The sequence below is a fragment of the Schistocerca piceifrons genome, chromosome 9, assembly GCF_021461385.2.
Source record: "Schistocerca piceifrons isolate TAMUIC-IGC-003096 chromosome 9, iqSchPice1.1, whole genome shotgun sequence".
Taxonomy (NCBI): domain Eukaryota; kingdom Metazoa; phylum Arthropoda; class Insecta; order Orthoptera; family Acrididae; genus Schistocerca; species Schistocerca piceifrons.
In genome coordinates this window covers 120,039,902-120,064,987 of record NC_060146.1, presented here as the reverse complement: position 1 = coordinate 120,064,987, position 25,086 = coordinate 120,039,902, and the positions used below count along the sequence as shown (strand labels likewise).

The following is a 25,086-nucleotide window of genomic DNA, read 5'->3' as shown; positions in this document are numbered from 1 at the left end:
GTAAAGAACATCATCTTTGCTTTGCATTACTTTGCTATGCTAATTATTGCTATTCTGATCAGATGAAGTGCCATCTGTGGGACATTTATTGAACTTTTGTAGCTTTTCGGTTCTAATAAAACCCCATGTCATTCCAATCATGTGTGTCAATTTGTACCTCTCTATCTACATTATTCCATGATTTATTCAGTTTTCAAATTTATACTGACTTTTTGATCACCCAGTATATCCACTTTATTTGCTTATTTAAAGGTATTACAGAAGAAAGAAAAGCATGGCTTTTAACGGCAAGTGTTATTTTACAACGAATGAAAGTAATGTCGTAGCAAATTAAACAACAACTTCTTGCAGAGAAAGCAAATGAGAACCTGAAGGAAGTTTGTAACTGGTCAGTGAGGTGTTATAGTACAAGAGAACCACCTGATTTTATCGTCTGAGACATCACATCAGCTGCAGCGAGTAAGACTCAGTGTGAATAGACAGGCAGTGCTAGACACAGTGCTACGTACCTTGTACTGTGCCCTCTGTGCTGGGATGTTGACAACGGGCGCCTGTGCGAACTGCTGCAGGTACTGCTGCGGGTAGGCGGCGCCTGCCAGCGCAGCTCCTGTAAGATAGGAGGGAGGGAGGTGCTTTAGCTGGTCCAGGCCGGAAGGAAGGTAGAGCACACGCTTAAGGCACGATCTGACTTCGTTACAAGTAAGTGAAGACTAGAGGTGGAAAGAAACAAATCTGCCAGTGTGTGTGTGTGTGTGTGTGTGTGTGTGTGTGTGTGTGTGTGTATGTGTATGTGTGTGTGTGTGTGTGTGACTGAGTGAGTTTCCTTTGAGACTATGGTTAATTTGTTAATAAATATGCATATAAAAACGCAACATATGTCTTTTGTCTGTCAAATATGTGTCAAATACCATGGCTACATGCGTGGCGTATTTACACTGTTAGTTGTTAAGCTCTTTGTGTCAAGATGAGAATGTGTAAATAACGTGAGGACAGTAAAATAATTAACATGCAACTCGTTCATAGAAGGAGCGATCAAGGAAATCAAATGAAACTATGAAAGTACAAGATTCCAAAACACTGTCGTTTAAGTCATCTTATTAACAAGAACTGATGTTTACGTTAAAACTAAAAAACTGCTGGGAAGTGATGAAGGACCTTAAAAGGCCAGTAACACAAAAATTAGGCAAGATGTGCAACAAGAAGGCAAACTCAAAAAAGAATTGTAGGTTTTGATATGTGATGCCACAGAAGGATGCTGGAAATTAAGTGAACTGATAAGAAAAGACTGCTACGGTCGCAGGTTCGAATCCTGCCTTGGGCATGGATGTGTGTGATGTCCTTAGGTTAGTTAGGTTTAAGTTGTTCTAAGTTCTAGGGGACTAATGACCGCAGCAGTTGAGTCCCATAGTGCTCAGAGCCATTTGAACCATTTTTGATAAGAAAAACGAGAAAGGTCTCTGTGAAATAGGCGACAAAAAGAATTCGTGGAAAATACTGACTATAAGAAGAAACAAGAAGATAGGACATGGATGAAGACCTGAAATTTTCGTGGCAGTACAGAATGAGGGTATAAACTGTTGGGGAGATACAGATTGGAAAACATCCAACAAATAATAGAGGACAATGGTGCAAGTAAAATGAAATGTCATGTAGATAGGGCCTCCCATCAGGTAGGCCAGTCTTTTTAGGTGATGCCACTCTGGTGACTTGTGTGTCGATGAGGATGAAATGATGAGAAAGACAACACAACACCCAGTTCCTGAATGGAGAAAATCTCCGTCCTAGCCGGGAATCGAACGTGGGCTTCTCGCATGGCATTCTGCCACACTGACAATTCAGATAAGGAAGCAAAGATGGTGTAGGTGATACTCAAAGATAGGCCAGGCAGCCACAGGAGCAAGTGGCCATGAGTGGGCAAATGGCTGATGCACATGCAATGTAGTAGCTGAGTCGCAGCACATACACTCAAACACAATGTGCAGGGGCTCCCAGTTAGCTCACTCATGAGTAGGACATGCTCAATAGGGTCATCTAGCGAGTAGCCCACACTAGCTGCCCACGAGTCCCATGAGGAATGTGGAAGGATGCCCTGCCCCGTGGAGTAGTGCCAGAACAGCCTACTGAATGATGAAGAGGTTGACACAAGAGAGGAAGTCGTCGTGGAGGCCATCATGCCACTCAACTGATGACCCAAAAAAACGAGAAGATCAATGACAAGGTGCCTTCCTAAGACTAAAAAAAGTCAGTGAAAAGATGTGAGATTCAAATCGTGATATTTCTGGTATGTCCGCTCGGACCCACCTGGGATAGCAGCAGCTGGCTGGTACTGGAGAGCAGTCGCAGCTGCAGCTGCCGGCTGCTGCTGTGCTTGGTAGAACGCAGACACGGGGAGGCCAGCACCTGCCGCCCCACCCAGCAGCTGCCGTTGTGCCTGCAGCTGCAGCTGCTGTGCCTGTGCGGGCGACACGTAGAGTAGCTGCTGTCCCGGCAGCTGCGGCGCCTGTGCGGCCGCCGCGGCGGGGACGTGTTGTGCCACCTGTGGCTGGTAGGCGGCTGCCAGCTGCTGCAGTGTGGCTGGGCTGAACAGCTGCTGCTGCTGCTGCTGCAGCTCTGCTAGCTGTGCGTAGCCCAAGGGGATCTGCTGCTGCTGTGGCACCTGCTGGACCTGCCAAAAGGAGCATTACTTGTGTACACATGTGGGGCTGTGCGAAGTTGTAAAGCACTGACACTGATTTTTATTTTATCATCAGTATCTAAACATCAGTATCTGGCAATTATAACTAGGAACATCGATCTTCTTAAGAATAGTCACAAATCATAAATTTAAAGTGTGGTGTAAATAGCAGTATACAAATATATCTCATATCATACTTGTTAATCAATACATACAGCAAGAATAGAGATTACAGATCCCACTCCTTTTTGTCCAACTACTGTAAAAATAACACACTTGTGAGAAAATGCCTGTCAATTCAAGGCAAAAAGTCTGTTAATGAGTCTGTGATCATTTGTTTGGCACTTTATTTTACAGGTCCGTCTTGATCACATAAATTTTTACATTTCACTATGACTGGTTTCAGCTACTGCCCTCTTCAGAACATAAAATATTCTGATGTAGTATCAACATCAAACTAAACCTGTAGGTACATAGTAAGTGCTCAGATACCTGCTTTTGAGAAAAGTCTTTCAAAATCTGATTGTGCAGCTTTACAGTTGATGTATTTAAGAGTAATTTCTTGCAGCTTTTTTAGCTTTATATAGATAGAACATGCGAGTGATTCCATGCTTCTAATTGATCATGTTTAAGATATAGAAGGACATTTTCGAGCTAATAAATGAACTGTGATGGTAGTTGTTCAATCTGTATATTGAGCAAGCAGTAAAAGAGACAAAAGAAAAATTCGGAGTAGGTATTAAAATCCATGGAGAAGAAATAAAAACTTTGAGGTTCGCCAATGACATTGTAATTCTGTCAGAGACAGGAAAGGACTTGGAAGAGCAGTTGAACGGAATGGACAGTGTCTTGAAAAGAGAATATAAGATGAACATCAACAAAAGAAAAACGAGGATAATGGAATGTAGTCGAATTAAGTCGGATGATGCTGAGGGAATTAGGTTAGGAAATGAGACACTTAAAGTAGTAAAGGAGTTTTGCTACTTGGGGAGCAAAATAACTGATAATGGTCGAAGTAGAGAGGATATAAAATGTAGACTGGCAATGGCAAGGAAAGCATTTCTGAAGAAGAGAAATTTGTTAACATCAAGTATAGATTTAAGTGTCAGGAAGTCGTTTCTGAAAGTATTTTTATGGAGTGTAGCCATGTACGGAAGTGAAACATGGACGATAAATAGTTTGGACAAGAAGAGACAAGAAGCTTTCGAAATGTGGTGCTACAGAAGAATGCTGAAGATTAGATGGATAGATCACATAACTAATGAGGTATTGAATAGAATTGGGGAGAAGAGGAGTTTGTGGCACAACTTGACTGGAACAAGGGATCGGTTGGTAGGACATGTTCTGAGGCATCAAGGGATCACCAATTTAGTACTGGAGGGCAGAGTGGAGGGTAAAAATCGTAGAGGGAGACCAAGGGTTGAATACACTAAGCAGATTCAGAAGGATGTAGGCTGCAGCACGTACTGGGAGATGAAGAAGCTTGCACAGGATAGAGTAGGATGGAGAGCTGCATCAAACCAGTCTCAGTACTGAAGACCACAGCAACATGGTAGATCAGTATCTGTTCCTGTTTTCAAATTATACTTTTCTTATCTTTTCTTGTAATGCTTAATCCGTAAATCAAATTTGATTTCTCTGTTTACCTGTGTTGCCACACTAGCTGACACCATGAAAGCATGAACTGCATGATAGCGATCAATGAAGTCTTAACTACAAGAAAATTCATTCAAAAATAATTCTCGTTACCCCCCAACCCCCTTGTCATTTTTTACAAGTTGTAAACGTGTCGCAATGGTGGCATATGATGCGATAAGAAAACATTGTGTAAATTACGAAAAACTTACTGATAGCGGCAGCAAGCAACTTGCATATTGATGAATTCTTCTCAGGTAATCAGCCGTGTGGTGGCGTCGTCTTGTCTTAACGTTTCAATACCACACAGCTGATAACCCAAGAAGAAATCATCAGTGGAATACGCCGAGAAAGACTGAAATCGCATATAACTTGCATATTTTTTATTTTTTTGGCAACATTGATGGTCACTATTTTTTCTATAACACTGATGACACGATGTTTCAGAGACTTTAGTATCGTTACTGAAAGATCAATGTTTAAACTCCCAACATTATGCAAATATCAGTAACTGTCCAACATTCATATACTGGGTGGTTCAATTTGCTGTTAGAGGCTTCTAGGGGTTGTAGAGGGGACTTAGTAGATAAATGACTTTCAGGCGCCCCCTTCATGGTACGCACACAGCAGAGGCAATGAGCCCTGATCTGTGTGCTCCACAGGGGCTGTTCCTCGTGCTGACCCTGCAGTTATTTGTACAGGTTGTATCTATGACACCTGCTGCCATGCACACTGTACACAAACACTGGTGCACATCTATGCACCCCCACAGTCAGCCCTCCAAATTGGTAATGTACCAGTTTCCCACAGTCACTGTTGCAGTCAGTTAATAATGACAGGGACTGAAGCAATCCTGACACCTCCTTGAGCCGGCCGGAGTGACCGAGCGGTTCTAGGCGCTACAGTCTGCAACCGCGCGACCACTACGGTCGCAGGTTCGAATCCTGCCTCGCGCATGGATGTGTGTGACGTCCTTAGGTTAGTTAGGTTTAAGTACTAAGTTCTAGGGGACTGATAACTTCAAATGTTCAGTCCTATAGTGCTCAGAGCCATTTGAACCATTTCTGAACACCTCCTTGATACGTGCTTTGTGCAACTCTGTCATTAATTAACCTGGTCTTCAACTATACAGGGTGTCCGAAGAGTATTTCCCTCATTACATAAATTGATAACTCAGGCTAGAAATAAGATACCAATATGAAATTGGTGTCTAATTGTTTACAAACCATCAAAGTTTTTTTCACACATCAGTAAACTTCCACTTCCATTGTTGCTCAATGACAGTACACGTCGATATGACTTTGTGGTAGAAATGCTATCACGTATTGAGGACGATGATGGTTATCTCAGACGAATTGCCTTTTCTGACGAAGCAACCTTTTTCGTCAGTGGAGTAGTGAATCGCCATAACGTGCGCATTTGAGGTTCACAACCCCCTGGCGAGGTCATGGAGTGCACCAGAGGCAGCCCAAAGGTGAATGTTTGGTGCGCGCTATTGCACGATCGAATTATCGGGCCATTCTGCTTCGCTGAGGCTACCATCACATTTGCAGTGTATCTGGACATGTTGCAACTGTATGCTGTTCCTCAGCTGCTTCAGTATCACCCCGATGTCTTTCAGCAAGACGGTGCACCGCCTCATTGGGGTTTGGACGTCCGTGCCTATCTCGATATGACCTTTCCTGGGCGATGGATTGGTCGTGATGGGCCAACGGTTTGGCCTCCACGCTCTCCTGACATAACCCCATTAGACTTCTTTTTATGGGGTTATGTCAAGGACGAGGTCTACCGAACACGTTACCAGATCTCGAAACCCTGCGGCAACGGATAACCACAGTCGTTGAATCGATCCCTCCAGTGATGTTGGCTAATGTGTGGACGGAAATTGAACATCGCCTAGATGTGCTACGTGCTACCAAGGGTGCTCATGTGGAAGTTTACTGATGTGTGAAAAAACTTTGATAGTTTGTAAACAATTAGACACCAGTTTCATATTTGTATCTTACTTCTAGCCTGAGTTATCAATTTATGTAATCCGGGTAAGACTTTTCGGACACCCTGTATTTCATGTTGAAATGGGACACTTCTGGAAATGAATTCCTTACCAAAAGTGAGACTAGTAACAAGGGAACCTCCCCATCGCACCCCCCTCAGATTTAGTTATAAGCTGGCACAGTGGACAGGCCTTTAAAACCTCCCCATCGCACCCCCCTCAGATTTAGTTATAAGTTGGCACAGTGGACAGGCCTTTAAAAACTGAACACAGATCAGTCGAGAAAACAGGAAGAAGTTGTGTGGAACTATGAAAAAAATAAGCAAAACAAACTGAGTAGTCCATGCGAAAGATATGCAACATCAAGGACAATGTGAGCTCAGGAGCACCGTGGTCCCGTGGATCGCGTGAGCGGCTGCGGAGCGAGAGGTCTTTGGTTCAAGTCTTCACTCGTGTGAAAAGTTATATTTTTTATTTTCAGACAATTATTATCCGTCCGTCCGTCCGATTCGAGGTAACTACGCCGTAGTATGGGGACGCTACAGCTAAACAAACATCGAAACACACGACGTCAGTCGGCTACAGCGCACGGAAGAGAGAGTATTCCTGCTAACGAGGCTCCCTGGCTGGCAGTTGACTGCTCGCTACTTTGGACGAGAGTGCATTAAATACTTAAGATGTATTCCGTAGGCAATATTAATCCATCAAATATAGCTCCCGACTTCAATAACAATCGCGCGGTTTTGCGGTGCGGTCGCAAAACACAGACACTTAACTTATTACAGTGAATGGAGAAGTCAATGAATGAACGAACAGATCATAACTTTGCGAACATAAGGAAAGTAAACTTTTCACTCGAGGGAAGACTTGAACCAAGGCCCTCTCGTTCCGCAGCCGCTCACGCTAACCAAAGGACCACGGCGCTCCTGAGCGCAGACAATCCTTGATGTTGCATATGTTGCGCATGGACTACTCAGTTTGAATATTTTGCTTATTTTTTTCATAGTTCCACACAACTTCTTCCTGTTTTCTCGATAGATCTGTGTTCAGTTTTTTAAGGGCTATCCACTGTGCCAGCTTATAACTAAATCTGAGGGGGGTGCAAAGGGGAGGTTCCCTTGTAAGTTCCCTCCTTAAGGTCGCTGACAGGTGAGTGTACAGCTGGGAGGGCGAGAGCTGACCTGCTGCTGCGCGTACAGCTGCTGCTGCTGGGGCTGCGGCTGCTGCTGCAGCTGCTGTCTCTCCTTGGCGCTGCTGAGGGTGTCGCGCTCAATGTCCTCCAGCCGGATCTGCCGCTGCTGTTCCTCGGCAGCTGCCGCCAGCTGCGCCACCAGGCAGGCACACACCGCCACCCAGCACACCACGCCGCCGCTTGTCCTCATCTGCAGAACCACAAATACACATATCCTCTGTTAGGCTGTTCCTTGTCAGTGAACTCTGCTACTGACTATCATAATTACAGTGATCTGCTGCAAGTCTTTCATCTGGACTTCATGGTACTGGTGAAAGGAGACCTATAATTTAACATTGAGTCTGAAATACATATCGATCCTGGTGAATCTTCGCATCATTGGGAGTTAGAGGCTAGGTTATGGGTAGACTGAAACATTTTGTGGTCAGTACTCGATCCTCCGACCTTTCAGTTTCTTGGCACCAGATCACCAGTCATTACAGCTGCTGACTAACCAGCACAACTTCCCTGACAATCTTTCTTCCTTTTCTTGTAAATGATGCAGAGTCGGTTGTGGGCATTATGGATTCTTCGGTAGCGCCAAATTTCAAGAGGTTCTGTTTTGATCTTACCTGAATAGATTATTGTTTCACTTCCGTTCAAGGCTATTCTCCAGGCAAACACCTTCATAAAAAGACTTCCTAACACTTAAATTTATATTCCATTTCTCTTTTTCAAAAACGTTTTTCTTGCTATAGCCAGTCTGCATTTCACAACATGTCTACTTTGGCCATCATCAGTTACTTTACTACCAGAATAGTAAAACCTGTCTACTACCTTTAGCGGCTCGTTTCCTAACCTACTTTGCAAAGCATCTTCTGATTTTTACTATTAAAAACAGTCTTGATCACAGTTTATTTAGTACAGTGACCGGTTTCGACCACTACGGTGGTCATCTTCAGACCAATGAGTTATAACCTCCTTCTGCTAGAGAATCACTAGCAGAAGGAGGTTCTTACTCATTGGTCTGAAGAGAATCACTAGCAGAAGGAGGTTCTTACTCATTGGTCTGAAGATGACCACAGTAGAGGTCGAAACCAGTCACCGTACTAAATAAATTGTGATCAAGACTGTTTTTAATAGTAAATATTTGTAACATATTGATCACTGTCACTCCCATAATGCATTCAGAAGTAATCTTCTGATTTAATTGGACTACGTTCCATTAACCCTTTTTTTTAACTTTTGTTGATATTCATCTCATAACATCTTTTGAAGACTACAAACAATCCTGTTGACAGAACGGCCGCAACAAATACAAATACATATGATTTACAAGTAAAGCGGTATTTTCAACGTCTGCTATAATGCTCAGTTGCGGATGTTATTGTCGTGAAACCACTCCGCCACAAGCCGTTCATTATGAACAGGTGCGGCGAAAAATACTTCAAGGGATAATCAGCTACAAAAGAGGTCCTGGACGAAGACGAATATCTTGATTTGACCACCTTAGATGCTGGTTCTCCGAGCGCCGCAATAAACGAAAACCAACGATGACGTAGTATTTAACCAAAGACTGTCACACCATATCGTTTATACAAGTACTGTACTACTGCACCAAACAGACGTTGGACAAAGATGCACTAGGTGATCAAAAGTATCCGGACACCTGGCTGAAAATGACTTACAAGTTCGTGTCGCATCCATAGGTAATGCTGGAATTCAATATGGTGTTGGCCCACCTTTAGCCTTCATGACAGATTCTGCTCTCGCAGCCATACGTTCAATCAGGGGCTGGAAAGTTTCTTGAGGAATGGCAGCCAATTCTTCACGGAGTCTCCACTGAGGAGGTATCCGTGTCGGTCGGTGAGGAACGATGTCGGCGTTCCAAAACATCCCAAAGCTGTTCTGTAGGGTTGAGGTCAGGACTCTATGCAAGCCAGTCCATTACACGGCCTGCATTATGAACAGGTACTCGATTGCGTTGAAAGATGCAATCGCCATCCCCGAATTGCTCTTCAACAGTGGGAAGCAAGAAGGTTCTTAAGACATCAATGTAGGCCTGTGCTTTGATAGTGCCACGCAAAACAACAAGAGGTGCAAGCCCTCTTCACGAAAAACACGACGACAATATAACACCACCGCCTTCGAATTTTACTGTTGGCACTACACACGCAGCCAGATTACGTTCACCGGGCATTCGCCATATCCACACCTTGCCATCGGATCGTCACATTCTGTACCCGTGATTCGTCATTCAACACAACGTTTTCTCACTGTTCACTCGTCCATGTTCATGCTCCTTGCACCAACCGAGGCGTCGGCATTATGTGTAGCTTATGAGCAGCCGCTGGATCATGAAATCCTTCTCACCTCCCGCCTAACTGTCGGAGTACTAACAGTGGATCCTGATGCAGTTTGGAACTCCTGTGTGATGGTCTGGACAGATGTCTACCTATTACACATTATGACCCTCTTCAACTGTCGGCGGTCTCTTATTCAACAGTCGAGGTCGACCTGCAAGCTTTTGTGCTGTACGTGTCCCTTCACGTTTCCACTTCACTATCACATCGGAAACAGTGGACCTAGTGATGTTTAGGAGTGTGGAAATCTCGCGTACAGACGTATGACACAAGCGACACAATCAATCACCTGACCACGTTCGGAGTCCGTAAGTCTCGCGGAGCGCCCCATTCTGCTCTCTCACAATTTCTAATGACTGCTGAGGTCGCTGATGTGGAGTACCTGGCAGTAGGTGGCAGCACAATGGACCCAATATGTAAAATGTATGTTTTGAGGGGTATCCGGATACTTTTGATCACATAGTGTATGTAAACCCGTGACAAATGCATAAATCCAGATATTAGTGGAACCTGCAGGTTGCGCTGTTCTATTTCATCACGAAAGGCACCTGTACAATGATATCAACACGTTGTAAGGGTCAGTCGTAGCCGTAACAGTGCTCTTGTGCTTGCGAGTGCATTATGACGGAGCTAAGTGAATTCAAACTTGGCCAAATTGTTGGTGCACAAATAGTGCTTCCGTAACCATAGTAGCCGAAGTGTTTGGTGTTTCAAGATGCACCATATGGAAAAATTATAACTCATACAGGGAAAACAAAGAAACATAATCGCTAAGCAACAATACGGACGAAAGTCTGTGTTTACTGATCGTGACAGACGTTCGACGTTCATTCAAGAGGATTGTGACGAAAAAAGGACAGCTTCAAAAATCACCGCTGAACAGAACGTCGCACTCGCGGAATGAGGTCTATAAACATTGCACTGCAGGGCGAGCTGGTATTCCAAAATCAGTCATCAGCGGAAGAAATGCCGGTAACAGGAGAAAGCAGTGCCGGAACCATGCAAACTGCACTATAGACGCCGGCCAGAGTGGCCGAGCGGTTCTAGGCGCTACAACCTGCAACCGCGCGACCGCTACGGTCGCAGGTTTGAATCCTACCTCGGGCATGGATGTGTGTGCTGTCCTTAGGTTAGTTAGGTTTAAGTAGTTCTAAGTTCTACGGGACTGATGACCTCAGATGTTAAGTCCCATAGTGCTCAGTGCCGTTTGAACCATTTGCACTATAGACGAATGGTGGAAAGTGGCGGATGAGTCTCGTTTCACACTGTTTCCAACTTCTGGCCGAGTTTACGTCCCAAGAGTGAAACACGGAGAGGGTTCGGTGGTGATTTGAGCACTCATGCGTTGCCACTCAATAGCTAAAATGCCTCTGAGCGCTATTGGACTTAACTGAGGTCATCAGTCTCCTAGAACTACTTAAACCTAACTAACCTAAGGACATCACACACATCCATGCCCGAGGCAGGATTCGAACCTGCGACCGTAGCGGTCGAGCGGTTCCAGACTGTAGTGCCTAGAACCGCTCGGGCACTCCGTCCGGCGTTACTCAGTGAGCCTCGTAGTTATTCTTCGAGGTCTCATCACTGTCAACGATTATGTGTCCATCCCGTGATACAATGTTCGTTTCCCAAGGCAATGCTGTGTTCCAAGATGACATGGCCCCTGCTCGCGCAGCTTCAATCAGCTGGCACTGGTTTTTTGAGCACGAGGACGAATTGTCGCACCTATCCTGGTCGGCACAGTCACCAGATCTTAACATTATTGAGCACTGTGGTCTAGAATCAGATTTTCACTCTGCAGCGGAGTGTGCGCTGGTCTGAAACTTACTGGCATATTGGAACTGTGTGCCGGACCGAGACTCGAACTCGGGACCTCCGCCTTTCACGGGCAAGTGCACTACCGACTGAGCCATCCATCGTTCCGGCACACAAATCTGGCAAGAAGTTTCATATCAGCGCACCCTCCGCTGCAGAGTGAAAATTTCATTCGGTAAACATCCCCAGGCTGAGGCTAAGCCATGTCCACAACATCCTTTTTTCCAGGAGTGCTAGTTCTGCACGGTATGCAGGAGAGCTTTTGTGAAGTTTGGAGAGTAGGAGACGAAGTACTGTCGGAATTAAAGCTGTGAGGACGGGGCGTGAGTCGCGCTGCGATAGCTCAGTTGGTAGAGCATTTGCTCGCGAAAGTCAAACTTCCCGGAGTCGAGTCTCGGTCCGGCATACAGTTTTAATCTGCCAGGAAATTCATCAATCTCCACCTACATCATCATCACCTGAACTTGCTACTACTTTTCAGGAAGAATGATAATAAGGTTGCCTTAAAAACAGTACAGGGCCTTTATTTATCCATTCCGAGATGACTGGCGGGGCTGGAAGCTATTTTGAATGGCAACGTGTTTTCTTGACCTATTAGGCACGGTAATGGGACGCGGTTTTGGCATTTCCATATTTTCGTCCACCTCCTCTCTGTACGTGTATCACAAATAAGAAAACATTATTGTAAATACACTACTGGCCATTAAAATTGCTACACCAAGAAGAAAAGCAGATGATAAACGGGTATTCATTGGACAAATATATTATACTAGAACTGACATGTGATTACATTTTCACGCAGTTTGGGTGCATAGATCCTGAGAAATCCGTACCCAGAAAAAACACCTCTGGCCGTAATAACGGCCTTGATACGCCTGGCCATTGAGTCAAACAGAGCTTGGATGGCGTGTACAGGTACAGCTGCCCATGCAGCTTCAACACGATACCACAATTCATCAAGAGTAGTGACTGCCGTATTGTGACGAGCCAGTTGCTCGACCATCATTGACCAGACGTTATCAATTGGTGAGAGATCTGGAGAATGTGCTGGACAGGGCAGCAGTCGAACATTTTCTGTATCCAGAAAGGCCCGTACAGGACCTGCAACATGCGGTGGTGCATTATCCTGCTGAAATGTAGGGTTTCACAGCGATCGAATGAAGGGTAGAGCCACGGGTCGTAACACATCTGAAATGTCCACTGTTGAAAGTGCTGTCAATGCGAACAAGAGGTGACCGAGACGTGCAACCAATGGCATCCCATACCATTAAGCTGGGTGATACACCAGTATGGCGATGACGAATACACGCTTCCAACGTGCATTCACCGCGATGTCGCCAAACACGGATGCGACCATCATGATGCTGTAAGCAGAACCTAGATTGATCCGAAAGAATGACGTTTTGCCATTCGTGCACCCAGGTTCGTCGTTGAGTACAGCATCGCAGGCGCTCCTGTCTGTGATGCAGCGTCAAGGGTAACCGCAGCCATGGTCTCCGAGCTGATAGTCCATGGTGCTGCAAACGTCGTCGAACTGTTCGTGCAGATGGTTGTCGTCTTGCAAACGTCCCCATCTGTTGACTCAGGGATCGAGACGTGGCTGCACGATCCGTTACAGCCAAGCGGATAAGATGCCTGTCATCTCGACTGCTACTAATACGAGGCCGTTGGGACCCAGCACGGCGTTCCGTATTACCCTCCTGAACCCACCGATTCCATATTCTGCTAACAGTCATTGGATCTCGACCAACAAGAGCAGCAATGTCGCGATACGATAAACCGCAATCTTGATAGGCGGAAACGTGATGGTACGCATTTCCCCTGCTTACACGAGGCATCACAACAACGTTCCACCAGGTAACGCCGGTCAACTGCTGTTTGTATATGAGAAGTCGGTTGGAATCTTTCCTCCTGTTAGCACGTTGTAGGTGTCACCACCGGCGCCAACCTAGTGTGAATGCTCTGAAAAGCTAATCATTTGTACATCACAGCATCTTCTTCCTGTCGGTTAAATTTCGCGCCTGTAGCACATCATCTTCGTGGTGTAGCAATTTTAATAGCCAGTAGTGTGATAAAGACGTACCGCTGTTGATATCCTTGTTAAGGAACAAAGTTACCAGAAAGGCAAATATGCTGGTTAATTTTTCTGTGGCAGCTAGATTAACCTTGTTTGAAACATTTTTTATTTTGTTTATAAAAAAGGAGTTATTTGACGTGATCAAGCAGAAGCATCGCAAAGCGAAAGGTCAGAATGGCTTTCGCGATGCCTTCACCGGCAGCCATTAACAACAGAGACGACGCTTCCGCGGTGAACGCCGAGTGCAGACGGCGGACTATTGCGCCCCCTCGCCCAGCTGCAGCTAATGTGTGGCCCGATGTAAAAAAGAAAACTAAATAAAAGACAGTCCGCGCGGTGCTCCGGGGTCAGGGCGTCCAGCGAAAGTCCAGCCGAGACTCCAGCCCGCCCCGGTCCAGCCGGTCCGGCGACTTTCGTCCTCGATCCGCTGGAAAGGAAGTGACAGGAGCGCGCTGGAGCGACCGGTCGCTCCCGCTCCAGCTGCTGCCTTTCTCCCGCTGGAGAGGAAAAAACCAGAGGTTGACGCATTCTTGTCGGGGGGGGAAATGAATGTGCTGTACTTGGTACACACTGAGTAGCCCGACTATGGCTACGTACCGGATAATCACCTGAAACTTGCACCCGTTTTAGATTGTGAACGGTTCAAGATATCGGAACGAGGTTTCGCCATACGATAGCGGCGCCATCTCTTACAAAACGCCTTTCCTGTCATTTATCTTTACGCAAGTCGTAAGTTGCTGGCGAGGTGTAAAGACTCTCTATGCACTGTTTTCGTCTTCTCTAGAAGACTTTGGCTACATAGCGAAACCATATCCGTACGCCGTACTTTAGAGGCTTTACTCTACTGAGCTACAGTTACCTCAGTACTCCACAAGCTACCTGACGGTGTGTGGTGGAGGGTACTTCTGTTACAACCGACAGGTGACCCCTTCCACTCGCGAATGGTGCGTTGGAAGAATGATTGCCGGTAAGCCTCCATATTAGTTCCAACTTCTCGAATTCTCTCATCGTGGTCATTTTGCGAGATGTATCTGGGAGGAAGTAATATGTTGTGCGATTCTTCCCGGAAAATGCTCTCTCGAAATTTCAGCACTAAACTTCACGTGATACACAGTGCCTCTTTTGTAGCGTCTGCCACTGAAGTTTGTTGAGAATCTCTATAACGCTCTTGTGCCTACAAAATAGTCCTATGGCGAAACGTTCCTCTCTGACCAATCCGGTGATAGGACGGCTGCGAGTTGGGTCAACTTGTCTGTTTGGACAGAGAGACAGAAACCACAACTACAGCTGGAAGCTGTCCGCATCTTCACCGTTCTATTTGTTCAAATTCGACAAGTTTGTCTAATGTTTGCTGCGATGGTCATTTCTACACTGGAACATACAAAAACAGGTAATTATGTTTGCATGCTAACGGCCTCTGTCGTAAAATTCTATTGTACATGATTTTCAGCTTTATACATATGCTTTCCTTGTAACCAAAGCGAAATGTATTGTTTCCAGTGAGAGACTTTGTTCCATATAGAATGACCAATATGGGCCATTCAATAATTCGTCGTGAAGATAGGTCATGTTTCACGTTTCTATCCCACTGAAGCTAGATAGTAAATGAAGTTCCTTTTACTTCCAGTTTTGACGAACGTGGTCTTATATTTCACATGGTCCCATGGAGGACATACTTAATTTAATTACATTAATTTTGCACTTATTTGTTAAATAATAATCAGAAGTGATTTCATATTCTCTTCTATTAGTTTTTCATCCGGAAGCCACTCGTAACTTATCACGTTCCAATGGCCAGATCACATGTTATCACATATCCTTTGTCTAAAATCGCAATTGATGCGAGCACACGTCTCTGAACACATTCTGTGTTGAATGGAATCGTTATTTAGATAAACTGCCATCGCCATATAATATATTAATCCTTTTCCTTGCATATTATGATAAGTACTACTGAAATATAAACCCAATGAAATCAATATTTTGTTTTTCGATGACAGGTTACTTGATTTGAGAAGGACTATTGTGATTAATACTTTTCCTGAGTAGGTGTTAGACTATACACAGTGGTTTCCGAAAACCCCTTTTATTAATTTCTCCTCCCTGAAATTTAATTCTCCTCCAAATTTTCCTCTTGGTCGCAACTTACTCAGTGTACTGATTTCATAACATCAAAGACATACTACGAACCTGTCTCACTCCCTTGTCTTTACAAACAATCCCGTTGGAGAAACATCCGCCACTGAGCATTATACCAGAGGTTGAAAATACCGTTTCAGTTTTAAAGTTCTTTTATTATCACACTAGCGGTTTCGGATTCTTGTAAACCCATCTTCAGGTGTATAAGAGGCTTATAAGAGCCCGAAACCGGCCGTGTGACAGTAAAAGAACTTTACAACTGAAGCAGTATTTTCAACTTCTGGCCCTCGTCTTTAATATTCTTCGACTCTCTTAACTGTAACCTGGAGTCTGTATAAATTGTAGGTATTCTTTGGATATCTGTATTTTATCCCTTACACCTTCAGAATTTCAAAAAGTGTTTTTATGTCAACATTGTCAAAAGCTCTCTACAAATCTACAAATAATATAAAAATAGCACAACTCCAGTCTATCTGCTACAGTCAGTATTGGCGCGTGTATTCCTGCCCCTGCAAAGAGGGCAACCCAAAGTGCACTACAGATACTCTAGAAGCATAAGAGGCAGGGGCAAATAAAGGTAAAACCGTAAAGGAGTGAACGATGAAATAATAATAATTGTTCATGGTTCATGAACCTCTGTACAACCACAAGTTTCTTAAACAGGCAACGACGTATTTCACACACAGAACTCAAGAAACTAAAAAGGGCCCTGTGCTGGGGCCACCTACTACTGAAAAGATTCATAGAGCTCTTCGAGGTTTCTTTTTTTCGTTAAAAAATACAAAAAAGGACACAAACGTAATGAGGCATTATTAGTTTTTTAGTCCATAAATTTCAACTGATCCACGTACGTTTCAGCACTTCACTCTGCGGATTACTGCAAATATTTACGTCCCTTGATGTACTGTACCACGAGCACTCTTCCTATGCTTTCTTTTCACCCAATAAGCTCGACAGGTTGCACATAGGCTCCATTGTCACACACTGTGGAGTCACAGAGTCGCCACTTTCACTCACAACACTGCGTCTGCTATGGCTCGCTCTCGATATACACAAAAAAAAAAAAATGTGCCAGGTAAGGTCAGTAGCGCTACAAGATTACACCGTAAGGTTGATGTGGTACGAGAAAGTATCGTCATTGTACTGTTGTACATGGTGGCCACCAGTCAAGGGATATTTTGGGGGACTGGTTTAAAACATTTATTTCAAAGTCCCAGTCCAATCTTTACAAGTTTAGTCCTAGAGCAACTTATGCTGTGCCTACGTGACAAGTCGCTTGCCTTCCAAAACCGAGGCTGTTCTGTCCAGTTACAGCTACTGAGAAGAGGTGCCCTGAGACCTCTGCTGAAACCGCTAGTGAATTCACGCCGTTGGCTTCAGTTAATTGTTCGACCTCCTAGACTGGCCTAAACCTGGTAACTTTCGCCCCTAGGCGCACCCCTTGTATGCCATACACTGAAATATATTCTCTGCATTGTATCTAATTTCCTGTTCTGTCGTTTAACGGCAGCCCTGGATGCCCACTCTCAATTCCCAACCGCTCGACCTCCTGCACACTGTCATCACGAGGCATATGTAACAACCTTCTTCCCCCCTTCCCTTACCGCATACAGTACACTGTCGTAAAAAATACAGGATATATCTTCAGATCTGATACTTCAGTTACAGGAGTAACCCGTCCAAATACAGCAAATTTCACATGCTGCGTGAAATTTGCTGGATTTGGACGGGTTACTCCTGTAACTGAAGTATCAGATCTGAAGATGGTTCTGAATGAACCGAAACCGGTCATATGAATAACAAATTTGCAATCAAGACGGATTATAAGTAACATTATAAAATCACTGATTGCTGTTATCCCATCAGACATTATGTCTGTTTTTGCAAAATATAGAATACTTAGGCAAGATTTCTACTTGAATGACAGCTCTCTTTATCTGTGGATAAAATCAAGATAACACATGTAACAAAGGCTTAGAGGAATTCACTATCCGATAACAACCTTATTGATGAATATCTTTAGCACAGCAGAACGAACAAGTGTATAGGAGTAATACTAGGAAGCCATATAAAGTGGGAAAACACGTAAAAGAAGTACCAAGAAAGGCGAATCGAAGACCTTGAGTTTTGTTGAAGTGCATTCCTGTGTAACGGAAATCTAGTACAGGAGGATAATACAACCCAATTTACAGTGATATCCTAGCATTTACGCTCATAATTGAGTAGGCATCACGACTGACATCGTCCTACCATTATTTAAGTCTAACAGAGATACTCGGTGAATGTCAATGTTAATCTTTGGAAGAAACGTGGCAAAGTTCTCGAAAAATTCTGTTATCGAAATGTACTGACAGTGCCTTATATTTTGCGAGTGGATAGTGAACATGAGATAAAACACATTATGACACGTATAGAGGCAGATAGCCCAATCATTCTTTGCTGGCTTAGTATACCACTGGAATTCGATGGAAAATATCTAACATCGGCACGAAGAGCCCTCTACCATGCATTGCTTTGTATATACGTGTAGATATAGAACAGTCCATCAGTTTTGTCATACTAATTGTTGTCGTATACAAGAAAACTTTACTTGTATGTGGGAGCAAATTCTTGTTTTCCCAAACACGAGTGTATTCAAGTTCGCTGGCACACACGTTACTAATGTACATTTAAGTAGTTATAACTGTATTTCTAACTTATATTCTATAGCGATGTTAAATTCTGAACTGTTTTACAGACTTTACGTTCGAAATTACAGCAGCACGGGCCAGAAGTAACTAATAATGCAGAAATAAATGGTTACGTGATTTTTTAACTTTTACGAATAAATTAAACTGCCTAGGTTGCATAAAATGATTTCATCTTTCGTCCTACCTGTCCTCACTCATGCTCTTTTCCTTCTTTTCAGATGAAATCCTGCAATAAACATTATAGGTCGTCTTCACATTATAGGTCGTGTTTTGTCTAGAGGTAACGATCGTAAAATCGTGCATTATGTGACGTAGCAATAAGTAATTACAGAATGTATAATCATCACGACGCGGTACTAACTGACTGTGTAGCTACATACCGTGTCGAGATGTACCCGAATAAAACCAAACCATCAACTGATCTGTGATTTCATTTCCGTCTATTATCGTACGCCGATTGTAACAAAACCCTACACAATACAGTAAAATATTACTAGTAGTTCAGAACTGAAATTTCAAGCTGAAAATTTTAATGACTGTATATAAAAAGCTCTGCTAAAAACCCAAAGATTTCGGTTTGGCATACGTAATATCTTTGTAATATAATGGAATGACATTTATGAAGTGTCTTTAAAATCCGTCTTTGCAACTAATGAAAAATATGTATTTAAGTCGACAGACGTGTTTCATTTTATTTATGTACAACATACTCAGTGGTCTGCAATGTACAGCACTTGCAATTTTTGTTTGCGTTCTGTGTCTCAGATCAGTTTGTGATATAAAATACTGAGGTGAGATTTTTTCTTACGGAACTGTCCGATTTATGATTATGTCAAGAACTGATTTTAGATTTTGAAAACAAACAAAAATAGCAAGTATCGTTCATTGTAGACTACTGGCGATCTTTTATATCAATAAAATAAAAAACGTCTGCTGACATAAATACGCATTTTTCAGTAATTGCACTGATAGATTTTAAATACCCTTGCAGCTGTCAGGAAAATGCGACCAGTATGAATATACGAATGAGATATGACATGACACACACATATCGTAGAAAATATCTAGGTAAACCACCTTATCGTCAGACAGTTAAAATACACCAGAAGTAACAATACCATAAATATTACGGAACTCTTTTTTTCGGTTTAAGTTGCTTTTCGTTAATAATATATAGTTGTTATGCAGTAATACTGTGTGGTGGAGTGAATGAAGAGCGTACGCTAAGAATCAGTGTAAGTAATTGTGTATGAGCGGATAGATATTGTGCACATGTAATGGGCTATATAGTGTCTGCAAGAAAAGCATCATTTAAAAGTATGGGATTTGCATCAAGAAAGTAATACGTCTAATTTACCCCTGCCAAGTAAACACATCGCCATTAAAATTATGTCCGGCTTTCTGTGGAACCACAATTCGGCAGACTCCGTGAATGAATTAACAGTTTATGACTGGTTAAGTAGGAGAAGGTATCTACAACACCCTCATTCCGTACTTTGTTCAGCCAAAACCATGTTGGAAAATTTAATAACGTTCGTTTGTAGCATGAGAGTAAAAATGTACTTTCTACACTTACATCTGTTTCCCAGTGAAGAGCAAGAATGCTTGCAGGAGGTATTAAGGAGGTAGAGAAGAGCTACCGGAAAGATCGAATGGAAGTGTGATGGAGTAAAGACGAAACTTTTGTGAGGAAATCAAAAAAGAGAAAGTTTAAAAGAGGCAGAGTACTATAAAAATAGAACGATAGCTATAAATATTTACGCATTGATTGAAGTGTTTACAATATGAGGTCTTATTTGTGTAAATTTCTGGCGTGATAGAACAAAATTAAAATAATTAATTCCAGAACATCTATTTTTAGAAATCATATGACAAAATTTTAAAATACAGGCTTGTATAACGAAGCAGATGCCATCTTAAACAGTTGCTGTACCACCCATCAACCAGCAAAGGCCTCTGTGTCGTCCGCAGCCAGTTCTGTTCCCGCACACCGCATGTCGCTTTCATTTCGCATTCCTCCAAGGTGCTGGGAGTATTTTGAGACCTCCCACGAAGGAGTCCCGGCTTTCCCTTGCCATTTTCATGTGGCTCCCACAGCCATATTCTTCTGCTTTCATCGCGCGACATTTCAGACCACCTTCCCCGAGACCAAATGCCGACGTGTGAAACTCATGCCACTCCCATAAAATTCTCTAATGTCATCCACTCCGCCACGCCTTCCCTATCCATTTACCCTCTCACACTCAAACCCTGCATTTACTCGTCCTTATTGATTTCCATACTACTTTGAGGAGCTGACCTTTTATTTTATTTAAGACACCAGCTTTCTGACTGGTTAAATACGGCCCGCCACGAATTCCTCTCCTGTGCCAAGCTTTTCATCTCACTAATAAAACCCGCGTCCCGCTATCCTGATTCAGGTTTCCTGTTATTTCCTCCGGCAGCTTCCGTGGTAGGTTCCTAAATGTACCACGAATATTTGAAAAGAGGGAGTTTTTATGTATAATGTCCATTGGCGGCAGCACTCACGTGTGGACAGGTTTGTTGTAATGTTCTGTTTTCTAGACGCTCTCTGTATTTCGCTTACGAAACAAAGGAGGTGACGCGAGAGGAACAGAACGGTGGAATAAAGTTCTGTGTTGTTTAAACCACACAGCCACTAAAACTTACGAGAAGCTGCAGTACGCGTACGGTGAAGAAGCACTACACCGTGCAACAGTGTTTAGGTGGTTCAGGGACTTCAAAGACGGCGACCTGTCTGTGGTAATTTAACAAATAAAAATAAAATAAAATAATAATATAATAATAATAATTGTTGTCTGGATAAGTAATTGGGAGATAAAAGTTTGTTTCGCCTTTAAGATTGGAATTGAATTTCTTAATTTTTCATAAAATCTTACGTAGCATTGTTCATTGAGGTCACACAATAAAGAAAAAGCAATTTACGCCGTGAATTTATGGAGTTTCGCACGTCCGAAGATGTACGGAACGTAGCCAGGGCTCATTATATATTTTTTGTAGACAAAGTCTGATATCTGACCTCAGCTTCAATCATGACAATGGGGTGTCTAAAACTACTAAAACAGAGAAAAACATACGATTAAATAAAACATGTATTCATTTCAACATATACATTACGATATTTATGACACGTAAAATTCTAGGTAAATAATTGCAGATAATTCACAAATGAGAGCGACTTATTAATTCTGCGCCTCTTTTCTGTAAATAAGTATCAACATGGCTAACTGTGGAGCCACACAAAATACTACGTCCTTCTAGGACAACGAATGACATAAGAGAGTGCTGATGCCTACTGGCCGCGACAAGAGAACGGTGTTAATTCCTTTGTTTAGCTTTCTCTTGTCTTAAAAAATCGATACATATAATCTAAGTTCAGTAAATTAAATATCGTCTGTGCTCGAGTGCAAATGGTACCTTAAGGTAAGCAAGGTGGGCCTGGTGTTTAGGCTTCCGCTGTGACTGAAGTCAACAACAACACAGTTGCTGTGACTGTCTGTGAGGATCGTCGGATAACATTACGTAACCTCAGTGAAGCGTTAATAATTTCATATGGCGTTGTCTTTACGATTATCCATGACCATCTCCATACGATCCGTGTTTGTGCCTGTTGACTGCCACGCCTATTGGCTCGCGAAAAAAAAGGCTGTGCGAATGGAGACAAGCCGTGAGCTGCTGCTGATAGAGGAAGTGCGTCTCTAGTATCGATTATCGACGGTGGTGAGTTATGACTTCATAAATAAGCCAGCACAGTGTGGAAATCGCCAGATTCCCCAACACCAAAAATGGCAGTCGTAAGTCCATCTGCAGAGAAAATAATGGGGATCACATTTTTTTACGGCGATGGAATGATTTACCAGCACGCATTTCCCACCTCACACAACAGTTACAGCAGCGTACTGCACGTCAGTATTGGCTAAACTGAGGTATCACATTGGAAGGAACGACCAAAACTTTTTCGGACTGGGTGGCGATTTCATTATGACAATACGCGGCATTACGTCGCAAATCTAGTCTTGCCGTTTCTGCATAAGTCCAACATTAGTTGTACCGCATCCGCGTTGTAGCTCCAATCTGGCACCCCGTCTCTGAAGCAGTGCCCACGAAAAGTGCGACGATTCTCAAGCACCTGGTAAAGACTGCACTACACCATGTGTTCGAGGTCTGGCAGAGGCGCTATAAAAAGTGCATTCACGTAGGAGGGAAGTGCTTTCAAAAATATCATGTAAACATTTAAATGAAATAATAAACATATGTGAAAACAACCAGCCGCTGTGGCAGTTGAGCAGCCCTCGTAACATGCAAGTTGTTCTCTGATGGCATAACACATGTCCTGTCCCTTGTTCTTGTCAATGTTTTAGACATACTTCTCTCCTCGCCGATTCTACGAAGAACATCTTCGTTTCTCATCATTCTAGTCACCATCCTTCAATAGCACCACATCTCATACACTTTCACTCTCTTTTTCTCCAGTTTTCCCAGAGTGCGTGATTCACTCACATACAATGCTGGACTCCACATGCACATTGTCAGAAATTTCGTCTCTAAATTTAGACCTTAGTTTGATACTAGTGGACTTCTTTTGACCCGGAATGCCGTATATGCTTGTGTTAGCCTGAAACTTACACTGAAGTGCTAAAGAGATTGACACACCTGCCTAATATCGTGTAGGTCCGCCACGGCCAAGCAGAAGTGCCGCAACGCGACGTGGCATGGACTTAAGTAATATCTGAAGTTGTGCTGGAGGGAATTGTCCTGCAGAGCTGTCCATAAGTCCGTAAGAGTACGAGGGGCCGGAGATGTCTTCTGAACAGCATCCCAGATATGCTCAATAACGTTCATGTCTGGGGAATTTGGGGGCTCACAAGAGTTCCTGGAGCCACTCTGTAGCAATTCTGGACGTCACCGGTGTCTCATCGTCCTGCTGGAATTGCCCAAGCCCGTCAGAATGCACAATGGACATGAATGGATGCAGGTGATCAGGCGGGATCCTTACCTACGTGTCATCTGTCACAGTCGTATCTAGACTATCAGGGAACCCATATCAGTGAACATGTCCCTCACCATTACACAGTCTCCATCAGTTTGAACAGTCCACTGCTGACAAAAATGGTTCATATGGCTCTAAGCACTATGGGACTTAACGTCTGAGGTCATCAGTCCACTAGACTTAGAACTACTTAAACCGAACGAACCTAAGGACATGACACTTATCCATGCCCGAGGCAGGATTCGAACCTGCGGCCGTAGCAGCCTCGTGGTTCCGGACTGAAGCGCCTAGAACTACTCGGTCGCAGCGGCCGTCTCCCTACTGACATGCAGGATTCAGGGATTCATGAGGTTTGTTTCCATACCTGTACACATCCATACGCTCAATACAATTTGAAAGGACACTCGTCAAACCAGGCAATATGTTTCCTGTCTCCAACAGTCCAATTTCGTTGTTGATGAGCCCCCGTGTCGCGTAAAGCTTTGTGTCATGCAGTCATCAAGGGTACACGAGTGGGCCTTCGGCTCCGAAAGCCGATATCGATGATGTTTCGTTGAATGTTTCGCACACTGACACTTGTTGGCGGCCCAGCATTGAAATCTGCAACAATTCGCGGAAGGGTTGCACTTCTGTTATGTTGAATGATTCTCCTCAGTCGTCAATGGTCCCATTCTTGCAGGATCTTTTTCCGGCCACAGCGATGTCGAAGATTTGATGTTTTACCGGATCCCTGATATTCACGGTACAGTCGCGAAATGGTCGCACGGGAAAATCCCCACTTCACCGCTACCTCGGAGATGCGGTGTCCTATCGCTCGTGCGCCGACTGTAACACCACGTTGAAACACACTTAAATCTTGCTAACCTCTCATTGTAGCAGCAGTAACCGATCTAACAACTGCGGCAGACACTTGTCTTATATAGGCTTTGCAGACCGCCTGTCTACATTTCACTGCATTTGAATACGCATATCTATACAAGTTACTTTGGCGCTTCAGTGTGTATCCCCTTTGCCTCGCCATTTTGTTTCCAAGGTAACAGCCATGCTTCACTTCGGTTGTTTCGAGGTCCCCAGCTTTTATGTTAAGTTTATCGCTAATCTCTTTTTCTCTGCTCCTCATTACTTTAGAGTTTCTTCGGTTTACTGTCAATCCATAGTGCGTGCTGATTAGACTATTTATTCATTCAAGAAGTCCTGTAGTTCTTCATCACTTTCTCTAAGCACAGCAACGTCATCAGCGAATCTTAGTTCTGACAATACTTGTAACAATTTCAAACTTTAAAAAAAAATCATGATATGGCGCAATCGCTGTACGGAAAATGTTTCGTGAGAAGCGCACTACCTGTTCATATGGACTATCAGATCATCCTCAGGCATTAAGAACCACATTAATTGCATGTTGTGCGTCCAGATGTGATTGTTTATATCAAAATCAGCATTATTGCTGTGTCATGATTGTGATGGGTGAACACGAAGTCCACCCACAAAATTTTGGAGGTTGTTCTGAGATATTTTGGG

At 43.5% G+C, this 25,086-nt stretch overlaps 1 protein-coding gene across 1 annotated transcript in view; it reads right to left on the bottom strand.

Moving 5' to 3' along the window:
* The window catches only part of LOC124716996 (putative uncharacterized protein DDB_G0271606), a 45,306-nt gene that overhangs the window by 8,455 nt on the left and 11,765 nt on the right, over positions 1-25,086 (bottom strand). Inside the window, exons 2-4 of the mRNA XM_047243621.1 lie at positions 7,484-7,684; positions 2,302-2,665; positions 510-607 (exon numbers count right to left, since the gene is read on the bottom strand). Coding sequence (XP_047099577.1) covers positions 510-607; positions 2,302-2,665; positions 7,484-7,684 — 663 coding nt within the window. The remainder of the gene's footprint in view (positions 1-509; positions 608-2,301; positions 2,666-7,483; positions 7,685-25,086) is intronic.